This window comes from Arabidopsis lyrata (genome assembly GCF_000004255.2).
Source record: "Arabidopsis lyrata subsp. lyrata unplaced genomic scaffold ARALYscaffold_5, whole genome shotgun sequence".
Classification (NCBI taxonomy): Eukaryota; Viridiplantae; Streptophyta; class Magnoliopsida; order Brassicales; family Brassicaceae; genus Arabidopsis; species Arabidopsis lyrata.
Genome location: NW_003302551.1, coordinates 13,848,288 through 13,863,543, shown reverse-complemented (window position 1 = coordinate 13,863,543; position 15,256 = coordinate 13,848,288). Strand labels below are relative to the sequence as shown.

Genomic DNA, 15,256 nt, shown 5'->3' with positions numbered 1-15,256 from the left:
GTTTTTCTGTTGCTGAATCTGTTGCTAAGATTAGGGATGATGTTTTGGAATGGTTTGAGGCTCAGATTTTGGATCCTGTGGAGGTTTCTGGGGCTGTCTCTGCGCATCGGTCAAGTGCTCTTTTGGATGTGTCAGTCTCTCAGCAGGTTTGGAAGAAACCAGAGGCAAATTGGGTTAAGTGTAACGTTGGTGTCTCCTGGTCAAACAGAAATAGGTTGGCAGGAGGAGCGTGGGTACTAAGAAATGAGATGGGGGTAGTGGTCTTGCACAGCAGAAGGTCTTTTTCTAGCTTAAACTCAAAGGAGGATGCTATGTTAAGATGTGTTCTATGGGCTATGGAAAGTATGGCCAGGCACATGATCAACAAGGTCTCCTTTGCCTTTCAGGACAAGGCCCTCGTTGGTGCAGTTACTCGGCCTATTGCTTGGCCATCTTTCAAGCCCCAATCTGTTGCTTTAACGAGGTCTTTGAGATACTTCTCAGAGTGGAAGCTTGAAGTGGAAGATGCTGCCGCAAACAGAGGAGCAAACCTTATAGCTCAAAGCGTTACTGGTGACCTTAGATGTCAATCTTATGTGGCTCTAGGTCATCCTCAGTGGCTTCATAGGTTTTTTATTGATGAAGAGGGTTTGTCCCCTGTTTGACTGGTGCTTTTGTTTAGCTCTTCTCTGGTTTAAGCTATTCTTTTTGTATAGAACCGCTCTTGGTGTAGAGTTGGGTTTAGTCTTGTCTAATTACTTGTTGGGAGTGTCTGTCACCTCTATGCTTGTATTCTTTTGGTTCCTTGATTGGAAATTCTAATATAATATCAGATGATCAAAAAAGTTAGAGAGAAGGATGGAACTTGCATGGTTTGACTTAAAATTAGGCTAAGTAGACCAAATAGATATTTTCGGAATATTGCCTCTCGATTTGGATTATAGTTTGTGCGTTAAAGCATGTACTTCACTTGCCTTATGGATGGACCGAAAATGTATTCTATGACTCGAGACTTTTGATTAAACTTGCAAAAGAGAAAGTCATAATCGGTGAGATGAAGATGAAGCAATAGATCGTCTACCACAAAAGGAGAAAGAAGAAGAAGTTGATGATGACAAGAACAAAAATTTCATGTCTAGAGGAAAAAGAAGTTGATGACAAGTCATGGGCTGAGGTTAAAAAGCAATATAGGAGGTTCTTTTGCTACTGTCTTTCTTTGCTCTTCATCGTCTTACAATTAAACATGATGTCTGTATATGCTAGCACGACTAAAATTTTATTTTGTTAATTTTAGGGCAAGGTAATTGGTTATTAAATTGCTCTATTAGACTTTAATGAATTTCTCATATTTTTTTTTTGTGTTTGATCAAAAATTTTATTTTTTAAACCGTTTTGTCTACCGATAAATAAGTTCTGAATTTTTCCATGAACTTACAATCAAATTTCTCATGTTTTTGTGAGTTGATCATATAAATCTTGAACTACATTACAACAACAACAAAATGTTGGGAAAATATCTCGTGTATAACCAGGGCCGGTCCTACAATATATGTGGCCTAAAGCATAATTGGATTTGAAAAAAAAAAAAAAAAATGGAAATATAAAACATCACCCTTAGAGACTAGAACCAGAGATAAATTACATTTCCAGTAAAGGTTTTGTCACTAAACTATTGAAACGTTTAAGAAATATGACCTCATTTCTTTAATTTATAATTTGTAGCCTAAAATAAAGGCTTTAGCTGCTTATGGACGGGCCGGGTCTGTATATAACCCATGAGTTCTTTGGACGGTGAAGTTGACAAGAATTTTTTGTGCTATCAATTAAATTGGGAAAAATGTCGTTAAAATCCCCAACTTATTCAAAACGTTGATTTAAATCTTCAACTCATGACAAAACGAAATAAATATCAAACTTATGTTGACTTTCCAAATAAATATTAAACTTATGTTGACTTTCCAAATAAACACCAAACTTTCGTTGACTTTCCAAATAAATATCAAACTTCCGTTGACCTGACCATATTAGGTACGACGTTCAGGGGGGGAAAAAAACCTCAACTCATAACAAAACGAAATAAATATCAAACTTATGTTGACTTTCCAAATAAATATCAAACTTATGTTGACTTTCCAAATAAATATCAAATTTCCGTTGACCTAGCCATATTAGGTACGACGTTAAGTGGGTTAATAGATCTCGTTAACGGAGGTAATTTTCTGTTAACATATGTGTTAATTGATAACGACATTGTTTCATATAACAACAAAACGACGTCGTTTTGTCGTAACGATTGAATTAAATCCCTAAAGTCAATCTTAGATCCCCAAATCGAGCAAAATCCCTAACACTAAATAGAGTATGATTTGAAACTCGGGATTTTATTGAACAGTTATGACAAAACAACGTCGTTTTGTGTTTAGAAGGAATACTTGTTAGTATTTTGATCAACACTAACAGGTGTTAACATTGTTTGTTAACTCACTTAACGTCATGCCTAATATGGCCAAGTCAATGAAAGTTTGGTGTTTATTTGGAAAGTCAACATAAGTTTAATATTTATTTGGAAAGTCAACATAAGTTTGATATTTATTTCGTTTCGTCGTGAGTTGAGGATTTAAATCAACGTTTTGAATAAGTTGGGGATTTTAATAACATTTTTCCCCAATTAAATTATCTTCGCTCATATAATTCATAGAACGGCGCCGTTATTTTCGTTAATTTCTGTCATGGATTTGTGCACAATCATGCACGAGCAAGAGAAGACGGTATCCACGAGACCACAACGTGAGTGGCTGAAATCAGTTTCATACCTTCTTTTGTCTCAAGATCATATATTGAAGAAAAAAAACAAAATATAGAAATGGGTTTTTGGTTTACAATCACAAAATGTGGAACTTGGAAGTAGATGCTCTCGTATAAAACTGACTTTACTGATTAAATTCAAGCCTAAAGAAACACGTGCTCTTGTTCGAGTGGGAACAATTTTGTCAGTCTTCCAATCAGGCTCTCTTGCCTGTATTTGTTTTCTTCTTTTCAATGTCTACTTTTCTACATTTCGGCTCCTTATATATTTGACACCCGACCATTTTATCAAAACTATAAATCGCTTAATTTTTTTAAGACATAATTAGAATAGGATACACATATAATGTAAACCTGAGCTAAATTCATGTTTTCAAGCTACCATTCAAATTTCAACTACCATTATATTCTAGAAACCACTGTTAGATTCAAATTTGGACCTAATAAAGATTATAAACTCTGGATGTTTCATAGTATTATTCTAACCATTAATGGAGATGTCGTATATCATTTGAGTGTTTTTTGTTAACCATTTAAAGTACAGTAGAATATAGTTACTTGATACTATAGGTCTATTTTCCTGGCGTCATATATAGTCTCTATCGTGGTTTTGTCGGAGTATTTGCCACGTGCTTAACTTTTGACTTCTGCGTCTCCAAAGCGTTTGCAACACGTCAATTTTGGAAAACAAATGCGGCTTGGATAGCTAAAACGATAAATAAAGGGTCAAGTAAGCCAACAAATATATAATAAACAAATTAATTAATTAAAAAATGTTTTATATCCTTTTAGTCTATGAATTACTTATTATATACAAATGAGTTTTTTTCCAAAAAAAGTTGTACAATGTATTTATTATAATATATCCATTTGATGATATTCATACTCACTACGACAGTACAATATCGTGATGGGTGGAGCCTATTACTATAATAGAAAACATATTTTACATTTGGAAAAATGTCATTTAAATTATCGGTTTGCCATTTTCGTTGGTTTAAAACATAAATTTTAGAGTTGGTGATTTAAATCCTCATTTTATGTAGATCTGATGATTTAAATCCTCAATTTTATGTTGACTTTCAATTTAATCACGAATTCTCGTTGACTAAGCCAATTGAAGCACATTGTTAACTGGCTAAACGGAGCAATCGAACGAAGAGAAAGATGGAAACTATGTTGGTGTAGAAGAAAAATTATGTGATGGCTTCGAAGTGCCAATTATGTGATGACTTCGTCTTATTGATCCATTTAGCCAGTTAGCGATGTGCCTCAATTGGCTTTATTAATAAGAATTCATGATTAAAAATGAAAATCAACATAAAATTAAGAATTTAAATCACCAGGTCTATAATTCATGATTTAAACCAACGAAAATTATAAAATAATGATTTAAATGACATTTTTTCTATTTTACATTATTAGGAACTCATTATCATTCAAAATTTAAAAGTAACCTGATTAAATATCCTTATAGTATTTCGTTAGAACAATTCCCAATAAAAGAAGAAACGAACCAGTAACAGTAAAGACAAAAGCGAATACCGTGTTATGTCAATCAAAATGTAATATAAGAAATAAAATTTGTACTAAAAGCGATATTTTTGGTGACGAAAAAAAATAAAAAAGCGATATTTTTGGGACCGAGTGGTCGGACCCGCCACTTTTACCCTCCTATTATATACACACACACGCAATACCCACCAAGAACACACACTTGGCAATATAAAATCACATTCACAAACTCTCTCCAACACAACAAACAAAAAGAAAAAAAGAAAAAACAAGAATAAAAAAATGGCATATCTTCTGAGTTTTGTGATACTAGCGTTTCTTATAATCATCATCTTCTTTTTATCTTCATCTTCAACTAAAAAAGTCCAAGAAACCACCACCTATGGACCACCATCGTATCCACTCATTGGCTCAATACTCTCCTTCAACAAAAACCGTCACCGTCTTCTCCAATGGTACACCGAACTTCTCCGTATCTCTCCTTCTCAAACCATCTTAGTTCCTCTCCTCGGAAACCGTCGCACCATTGTCACAACAAACCCAGAAAACGTCGAATACATTCTCAAAACAAACTTCTTCAACTTCCCTAAAGGTAAACCATTTACTGATCTTCTTGGTGATCTCCTCGGCGGAGGCATTTTCAACGTCGACGGTCACTCATGGAGCTCACAACGTAAACTCGCTAGCCACGAGTTCTCGACTCGTTCTCTTAGGAGTTTTGCTTTTGAGGTTCTTATAGACGAAGTAGAAAACCGTCTCGTTCCCGTGCTATCTGCGGCGGCTGATGTTGGCACGACCGTGGATTTGCAAGATGTTTTGAAACGTTTTGCTTTTGATGTTGTTTGTAAAGTCTCGTTGGGTTGGGATCCGGATTGTTTGGATCTAACCCGACCGGTTAATCCTCTTGTGGAGGCTTTTGACACCGCGGCTGAGATTAGTGCTCGCCGTGCTACAGAGCCGGTTTGCGCTGTTTGGATGGTGAAGCGTGTGTTGAACGTGGGAAGCGAGAGGAGGCTAAGAGAAGCGATCAGGACCGTACACGTGTTGGTATCTGAGATTGTCAGAGCTAAGAAGAAGAGTCTTGAGATCGGAATTGGAGAAGAAGCGAAGCAAGATCTTTTGTCGAGGTTTCTAGCCGCCGGCCACAACGGTGAAGCAGTGAGGGACATGGTTATTAGTTTTATAATGGCGGGAAGAGATACGACGTCAGCAGCGATGACGTGGCTGTTTTGGTTGTTGACTGAGAACGATGACGTGGAGAGGAAGATTTTAGAAGAAGTTGACCCGTTGGTTAGTTTAGGGTTAGGGTTTGAGGATTTAAAAGAGATGAATTATACAAAGGCTTGTCTGTGTGAAGCCATGAGGCTTTATCCGCCAGTGTCGTGGGACTCTAAACATGCTGCAAACGACGACGTTTTACCAGACGGGACACGTGTGAAGAGAGGAGACAAGGTGACTTATTTCCCATACGGTATGGGGAGGATGGAGACGTTATGGGGGACGGATTCAGAAGAGTTTAAACCAAACCGGTGGTTTCATTCTGAACCGGGTAGTACACGACCGGTTTTGAAACCCATTAGTCCTTACAAATTTCCGGTTTTTCAAGCCGGACCGAGGGTTTGTGTAGGAAAGGAGATGGCGTTTATGCAGATGAAATACGTGGTTGGCTCTGTATTGAGTCGGTTTGAGATTATACCGGTTAACCTAGACCGGCCGGTTTTTGTTCCTCTTTTAACGGCTCATATGGCTGGTGGGCTCAAGGTGAAGATCAAGAGAAGAAGTCACATCCTTAACAACGTTTAATAGAATATGTGATAATATAAAACGAGTTATTTATAGAAAATCAGTGTGGCAATACTCCTGCGAAATCAAAATGTGTACATTTGTAAAACATACCAAAACCGAATATAATCAGGTAATTTTTGGTTCAATTCCTTGAAACGTAAAAAAGTGGATCGAGTTAGAAACAGAGCTTGTAGTCTTGCCGCTTACCCAAACCACAGACGAAATTGGATTGAGCAAACCGAAAATAACCAAATAAGCCAAAAAAAAATCAATAATCTAGTTAGGAACTGGCCATTATTGTAGCTAAATGATATGTGAACAGTGAGAACCAAACCAGTGCATTGTTGTAGGCATGTAGTTTACACGTAGTGCAACATCCGACCTTAGCTCAGTTGGTAGAGCGGAAGACTGTAGTCTGTGACAGAAAATCTTTAGGTCGCTGGTTCGATTCCGGCAGGTCGGATTTTTTTGTTATTTTTTTTCTGGGATTAACTTATCAATTAGTAAAATTTTTATTTAGCCCAACATATTAAGCCCAAAACTATACCGAGCCCACAATATAATTCTAATTATAACCTAAATATACCCTTCAAGGTAGTATAAATAAGCATCTTACTTCAAAAATCTCATCACTCTCTCATTCTCCACAATTTTATTCGTTCACAGACTTAATCTATGTAGAATCAACCTAACTTACAATGGCACACACCGATCGCTTTTAGATGTCAAGTAGTCAAAAATGTTCATTGATCTATCTTTATCAGTGTTCTAAAATACGCCCTAGACGGCCGTATATACGGTAGCTATATGCTATACGACAGACTACTGAACTGTTTTTAAGTTATACGTTTAACAAATACGATTGAGTTCAATACGGCCACTTATACGGCGCTATACGGCTCAATACGGCCATTATACGGCGTTATACGGCTCAATACGGTCATTATATGGCGTTATAAAGCTCAATACGGCCTCTTATACGGTGCTTCTTATCTAAATACGGTTGTCATTATGTTTTCATTTTTTTTAGAGTTAGAGTTTAACGTGAGACTCTTTTTATTTTTTTGACAATTATTTTTTATGATATTATATATATTTACAATATATTTTTATTATATATATATATATTTTTATAAAAATATATTCACCGTATATACCCCGCATATACAGTTATACGGTGATCCAACGCCCGACTACCGCTTAGCGTATTTTAGAAAACTGATCTTTATATTATTAAAAGAGAAATACATTTTGAACATTTTCCAAAATCATTCATTTCTTTATTTTAATTGCCAATAATTATAACTAGAAAGGGTTATGTTATAGTTAAAATAATTAATATCAAAATCATTTGTTTAAGGAAAAGATTTTTTTTTATTTCTCCTCTGATTTATCAACAAAATTATTTTCTTTAATTAATTTAGAAATATTTTGAAGATTATATTAACATGTCTCATCTCATATTTGTTTGATCATATTTTAGAAACAGTAGAAAATACATAAATACATAATTCATATAACAAATAAAAATCTAGATATTTTTCGAATATATTGTGATTCAAATTTTAATAAGGGTAATAATATTTATTAGCATGTTCTTCCAACTGTCTTTTAAAAGGCTTGAGCGAATTCTCTTGATTCTTTAGCTAATTAAGTTCATATATAGCTTTTCAATCATAATTTAAAAATTACTCTTATATAAGCTTCCGAATTATTGCTTTATCAATTCAAAAAACCAAAGATTTTTTCTATAAATAATAAGCTAATTGCTACATTTTAAATCACGACAAATTTTATATGACTTCTATTAATTATTGAATAAATAACAAGGGATGTAATTTATTATAAAGTATTTAAAGTAAAATATATGTTCAATAACACCAGATTTGGGAAGACATTTTCTAATAATAAATTGAATAACAGAATTTTGTTAGAAAATCTAAGTCTTCAAAAATCATCTCCAATACATTTCCTTAGTATTATACTATCATTACCTAGGTGAGTGGGTCATTTAAAATTTCAATAACCAAAATTTTCCAATTGTGCTAGTAATTTTTCTCAACCTTCAGTGGGACCGCCCTTGTATGCATATATAACTATATAACAGTGTTCTAAAATACGCCCTAAACGGCCGTATATATGATAATTATACGCTATACGGCAGACTACTGTACTGTTTTTAAGCTATGCGTTTAACAAATACAGTTGGGTTCAATATGGCCACTTATACGGCGCTATACGGATATTATATGGCTCAATACGGTCATTATACGGCGTTATACGGCTCAATACGGCCACTTATACGGTGCTGCTTATCTAAATATGGTTGTCATTATGTTTTCATTTTTTTAGAGTTGGAGTTTAACGTGAGACTCATTTTATTTTTTTGACAATTATTTTTTTATAATATTATATATATTTACAATATATATATTTATATTATATATATATATATATAAATATATTCACCGTATATACCCCATATATACAATTAGGCACTATACAGTAATCTATTGCCCGATTACCGCCTAACATATTTTAGAACACTGCTATATAAGCACATAATTTGTGGATATGTATACGTATAAGCCTATAAACGGTAACCATTATGAGTTTTGGGAGTAGAAACATAAAATAAAAAAACAAATGGAGAAGTGGTCTAGTCATGGCTACTTTGGTATAATTGGAGCAAAAGACATCTACCTATCTAGTAGTGACTATTGTCCTAAAGGGGACAAGAGCTTGGTGACTCATCCTAGTTCTGCCAACCAGATTACAAGCCACACACCCTTTTCGTCATTTTTCCAAGTTAGGATTCTAGGGTTATGGGACTTTTGTGGCCTTCAAGACGAACCTAATTCTTATATTCTCACAAATTCTTTAAACCCTAAATATCTTAACTTGAGTTGGCTTACTTTCATTGGTCGAACATGCCTGCTTTTGTTCCCTTGTGATTATTAAAAGCCTCTCCAGTGGTTTTATGTAATAATCAATTAAATTTGCAGATAATAGTAGTATTTGTTACGAAAACTGTTGGCGAACTATGTACTATTACTGTATCAGATACTAATTAATTATACAATTAGGTATCAAAGCAGCAGGTGAGATTAGAGAACGTAATCAATGTTTTTTCTCCTATGTATCTTTTTTTTAGTCAATATCTTTTAAAAATGAAAAGCATATGTTAGAAAAGGATAACCGCGTTCTACTTTTAGCAAGTAAATCGGCCTGTTTCGTTTTTATAATCACTATTCTTAGGGACTTCTCTAAAGGGAAACCCTCTAATTATCATCTATTATTTATCAACACCATATACTATATATAGATAAAGCATATTATTTAAAGAAATTTAGGCTTTTAGACCATCTCCAATTTATTTTCCTATTTTTAGTTTTATCTTCATAATAGATGTGAGTTTTCTCTATTTTTATTCTAATGTGTTTTTCTATTTTTCCTTTAAAAAATTTAACTCTATTTATAGGGAAAAAATAGAGATTTTCTATATGATCCTCTATATATAAGCATCTTCAATTCACCTCTATTTTTTTTTTGTCTATACTCTATTATAGAGTAAAATTCACTTCAACCCACCTCTATTTTCACCTCTAAAATAGAGATATCTATTTTTTGCTCTATATATATAGAGGATTTCTATTTTTTCCTCTATATTTTTCCTCTATAATAGAGTTAAAATTTTTAGAGGAAAAAATAAAGAAACACATTGAAGCAAAACTTACCTCTATTATAGAATTCTTCTATATTAAAGATAAAAATAGGGAAATACATTGAAGATGACCTTATATGCTATATATAGATAGAACACTTAGGAAATGTATTTATTTTTTATACATTATATACAAGAGGAGTGGCGTAAATCTTGGTCAATTCATATTATACCTTTGGAACCTCCAATTATCATGTATAAATTATATGTAATGTTATGGAATTGCACATGGCTACTTTTTAATCTTTTTTCCCAGAATTTCATTTAAGAATTACGTGTATATGTGTATTCAAGTTCAAGATATATAGTCACCTGGCACGCTCCAAAGATATGAAAATAATATTTTTTTTAGAAAACTATTGGTAATTGGTTGGCAGTAACATTGCAATTGAGGCTCATATATGTACACAATCAATCGATACTCAAAGAATATTGTTTATTATTTAGTATTTAGATGTTTATTTTACGTTTTCCGCGAGCATAATTTTCTGTAATAAGAAATATAAACGATTATAATCAGCTTGTGTTGGTATAATTTTAGATTTAGTTAATTATTATTTTCTTAGGACTTTGAGCCGTATAATTTGGTTTTCAAAACTTAAGGATTCTCCTCTTATATAGTAAAAGATATATAGCATGCTTCAATACAGAACTATCTTGAAGTTAATCTTGACGCGGGATATAGTATATATGATCCTCAGAACAACTGTCTTCATCTGAAGATCAACACAAAATTATAGGATGCAATCATATTTTATCTCGCTATATGAACTGATAAGATTTGTGAAACTTATCTGATGATGATAATATCAAATCTTTGAAGTGTGTAGGTATTGTGGGTGGCAACCTATATGAGACGTGCCACGTGTTCGAGGAGGCATACTTAAAAGAGGGTGAGCATTTTTGTTACTGTATTTTATGGAAGCAAAAAGCAATGCAACGTTTGATCTTGAATGCAAGATATATGGTCCACGTCTCATATTTGAATGAAATGATGATTCCACATATTAAACCAAATGATGTTATTTTTTGGTTTTTCAAAAATATTTATATTTTTAAAAAAGATATTAATTTTGTTTTGAACTACAATTGCAAATGTTTATATTCCACAACTCCATTGGAAGAAAAATTAATAGTATCATTTTAGCTAGCCATATTAAACCAAATGATATATTTTTTTGTTCCGATCAAGTTTGTAGTTCACAAACTAAAAAGATTTCAAATACTTCAAAAAAATTGGAAAACCAAAGTGTGGACGGAGTCACAAAGTCTAAAACCCGATATTTCTAAGAAAACATGCTAACATAATATTATAGTGACTTATACCAAATTAGATTTGAATATTTGAGTACATGATGTCTTAGTCGAGAAAAAGATTCTGGTTCTAGAGTGAAAACATTTCCAGCGATACATGTGCTGTACTTAAAACATATAAAAAATAAAACTGATGAGTTTATGCTTAATTACTGGTTTTGGTTAATTAAATATGATTAAGTAAACAAATACAGTACAGTTTATAATTATATACTGATTATTATAAACATAAGCTAATGAATTGTCTGTACGTGTCCTGATGCGTGTTCTCATGCAAAGCTCAACTCGGACCACTCGTAATACTTTCTAGATTCCCTCGCACCTTGGAACACTATCCCAAATCTAACGTTAAATATTTTTCTACTAGATTTGTTTGGTTAGAACTCTAGTCTAAGTTTAAGATTCTTGAATTTTATTCATTAATTCACAGAATGACGAAATTTGTATAGTGATATTAAGATATTTGTTTGTTTGTATTTTACTCATACATTTTTCTCGAATAGTAAACTTTATTTTTCCGTCGACGACTCTAACCCGAGTTATGAAACGACAACAGATAATACCAACCAATTGTAAATTTTGAGTGGTTAATATTCAGTCATTTTATCATTCATATACCAAAGGATTAAATGGAATTTCATCGAAGTTAAATAAATTGTTTTATTTCTTTCTACATGAATTTAATTTCATATGATTCCATTATTCTATGATATTTTCTATCATATTATCTATCTAATAACATCCAAATTATTCTAGAATAACTGTTGGTGCATATGATTTTGGTTTGAACTCTTGAGACATCTTTTCTTAGGTGGATGAATGAATTCGTTAGTTGATCTGTATGATTCTTTGGGCAAACCAGATTTTACAGGTGTAAGATGTTTCTTATTCTACGGTAAAACAAAAGTTCTGATTGGTAATATATATTGCATAGTCGCATAATAATATAAGTTGCAGAATAAAACTCAAAATAAAAATTTGCAGAATGAAAAATCGCAGAATGAAATTACTTAAAAAAATATGTTGATAGGATACATTTTACGCAATGTCATAATATAATATTATATCACCAATATATACTTATATTTTATAAACAAAATACTGTTTTTAATAATTTTAAGTAATATTTGATAATAAAAATATATAAATATTAAAAATTGTTAAAATGTTGTGAAATTTTCAAATATTATTCGAAAAATTATAAGTTTTTTTTTTTTTTTGACATCTAGATTTATTATTTATTGCAAATTATGAGAACTGTTACATCGACGATTTTACAACAGACAATTCCTTCCGACCCATATTAGATCCACGACAGACGACACTTCCTTCTCCATGCTCTTGACGGACACCTTCAATGATCCACGACCTGACGACACTTCTCTCTCTGCGTTTAATCCTGGCGAACAGCTATAATTGTACTTCGCTGGAGATCTCATGCACACTTGCCTCCTTTAATCTGCAAATTTATTAATAAATCGTAATATCTGGGGACACGAACCCCAAATCTCTTGGTGTAGAAGCATTAATTAACCCTTAGTCAACCAATGAGCCAAAGGGGCTTCCACAAATTATAAGTTTCATATTAATTAAACAATTATTTTCTTACCTTTTTAATTGCTAATATTTAAATAAAAATTCATTATGAAAATAAACAACTATATTCCCACTTATATGCATAATGAATTCTTACTTCTAGTTATTTTTTTGCGTTTTTTGCGATTTCTAATGCGAATATACACTTTTTTAATTGGCAAATCTTTTGCATAATCGCATTAGAAAACGTCATTATGTGGTTACCAATAGAATAAAAAATATAGACTTCAAACAGATTGAATAATGTCTATATGTGTAAGAATGCTTTTATCTCATCAGAGTTTTAAAATGGTTTGGACAGTAATATGTATATGAAGCTAAAGAAGATTAAAACTAATTACAATCACTTGAGAAAATAAACTTACACAATCAAACTCTTTTTTGTTTAATTGGCATATATATGTCCACTGGCTTATAATTTTTTTTATTCCCATTTGCAAAAATTAGGATCGAACATGCCAGTAAAAGCGACCAGGTCTCTTATAGCTATCAAACTCATTTTCTTGTCAAACTATAAATGTTATTTATCATATCCATTATTGGTTAAATATATATATCCTCAACAGAAGATCTTGAAGCTCAAGTACAATATGTATACCAAATTTTGTCCATATTTCATCCATAAGAATTCCTCTAATTATGGAAACACATATACACCAAATATAAATGATTAAACTTATTATAATCATGTACAAAAAATAGGTAATAGGAGAAACGACCAAAAAAAAAAAAAGGTAATAGGAGTATATTTGATTAATCAATATTCCTTCTTTATGTCAATAACGATTACCTAACTCCATTGGCACTAATCTTTTCTTTTTCTCACCTTCATTGTCACTAAATCTTTAAGGTCATTTACGCATGAGATCATCTTGTCCCCTTTCAGATCTAATTTGTCACAATCACTTTAAATTTAGTTAAAGATGCTATTCGCTTTAAATTTAGACTTGGTCAATGATTATAATTATAATCGATCGCTCCTCATCTTTTGGGTCGTGACTCGTGCGTATAAACCCATTTTTCTTGTGTTTTAACCTGATTTTGGCATCACTTAATTATTGTATCGTTTCGTGAGTGGAGATTAATATGCAAACGTTGGAACTAATTACTGACCAGTGATCCACTATATGGTTGTAGTACACTTGATTGCCAAATTACAAAATAAAAACTCAAAAAGCTATGTTATTCTTGAATTTATAGAGTGTGGATTAGTTTTAATAGTGTGATTGGAAAATATATATGAAAGTCCAAGAATCTTGACAAGTGCATAATAGGGATGTTGTCATTTTAACCAAATTATACTCTTTTTAAGCTTTTGCCTAACATTTTTTTGACGTTGCTCCAAAACAAAGCAATGAAATGAGGGTTAATTAGTAGTAAAATAATACGTAGAACCTAAAATTCGATGAGCTTAACCTAAACCTATGCATAGAAAAAGTCTATCAGTTGTTGTTTTATAAGATGTTTGTAATAATTATACATAAAAAAAAAAAAATATTTACATAAAAAATTTCAAATCATCCATCTTTTGTGTTTCTTCTTGAATCGTATACCCCTAAACTCTGACCACTACTCATTAGAAATACACAGCTTTCAAACTTGAAATATCCATATAACTAATTAAAAATATTTCATAAAAAATAATTTAAAATATATAGAAACATGCTTCTCTCACCAATTCATGTCAAAACAAGTATTTATTAACTATTAGCCATTAAGCTTTATTTTGTCATGAACAAGATTATTAAGTTCAAGTATGGCAAACAAGATTATTAAGTTCAAGTATGAACAAGGGTCAAAGTGACCAATATTTTATTAAATTAAATTATTTATTTTCTTACAATACGGAGATTTTGTAATTTCAATTATTGAATGAAACGGAATCTGCAAAAAGTATAGGTATAAAAAACAAAAACAAAAAACCTCCAAAATACAAAATGTAAAATATTTCAAACACCCAAGTTAAATAATGAAACGCAATCTTTAAGCTAACAAAACAAAAAACTTTATCCAAAATACATAATCTCAACAAGAGCTATATGTTTTTCTTCTTGCAACGTACAGTACTTTGATATCCATATAAATATAATGATATATATATATACAACATACTTGCATGTAACCGAAGCCGTCTTACTTCAAAACTTTTTAAGACACCTAGTTAAGTTACAAATGCTAGATATATTTTGTTCTTTTTGAAGAAAACATAATTATATATAATCGAGTTATATAAAATCACTCTTGAACCAAAAATTCTTTTTCACCTACACTAATATATATAAGAAATTTACAATTTAAAACCCAAAAAAAAGAAATCTACAATTCTTTTCACATATCAGTAAAATTGATGGTTAGAGTTGGGAGAATAACTTAGAGCATCTCCAATGGTGAGAGTCCATGGTGGGCTCTCACCATTTTTTTAAGAATAAAATTTTCAAATTTATGAGATGAGAGCTTTTATTAAATTTTTTTAGTTTTGCAAAGTCCAATAGTAGGTTCTCTTTGTAGGGTTTTCAGGAAAAAATTAAATTATTTTTT

General features: G+C 31.9%; 1 protein-coding gene and 1 non-coding gene across 2 annotated transcripts; both read left to right on the top strand.

Moving 5' to 3' along the window:
• Window positions 1–4,446: 4,446 nt before the first annotated feature.
• LOC9311979 (cytochrome P450 94B3) lies at window positions 4,447–6,230 on the top strand. The gene has a single exon (XM_002877569.2). It carries the CDS (start codon window positions 4,582–4,584, stop codon window positions 6,100–6,102), a length of 1,521 nt encoding a protein of 506 aa, XP_002877615.1. The 5' UTR covers window positions 4,447–4,581; the 3' UTR covers window positions 6,103–6,230.
• A 231-nt stretch (window positions 6,231–6,461) lies between these two features.
• Window positions 6,462–6,547, top strand: TRNAY-GUA. The gene is given in 2 exon segments: window positions 6,462–6,498; window positions 6,512–6,547. It is a non-coding gene; the product is annotated as a tRNA-Tyr (tRNA).
• The last annotated feature ends 8,709 nt before the right edge of the window (window positions 6,548–15,256 follow it).

Coding starts and splice junctions, on each gene's coding strand:
- LOC9311979 (XM_002877569.2), top strand. CDS start 4,582: ATGGCATATCTTCTGAGTTTTGTGATACTAGCGTTTCTTATAATCATC.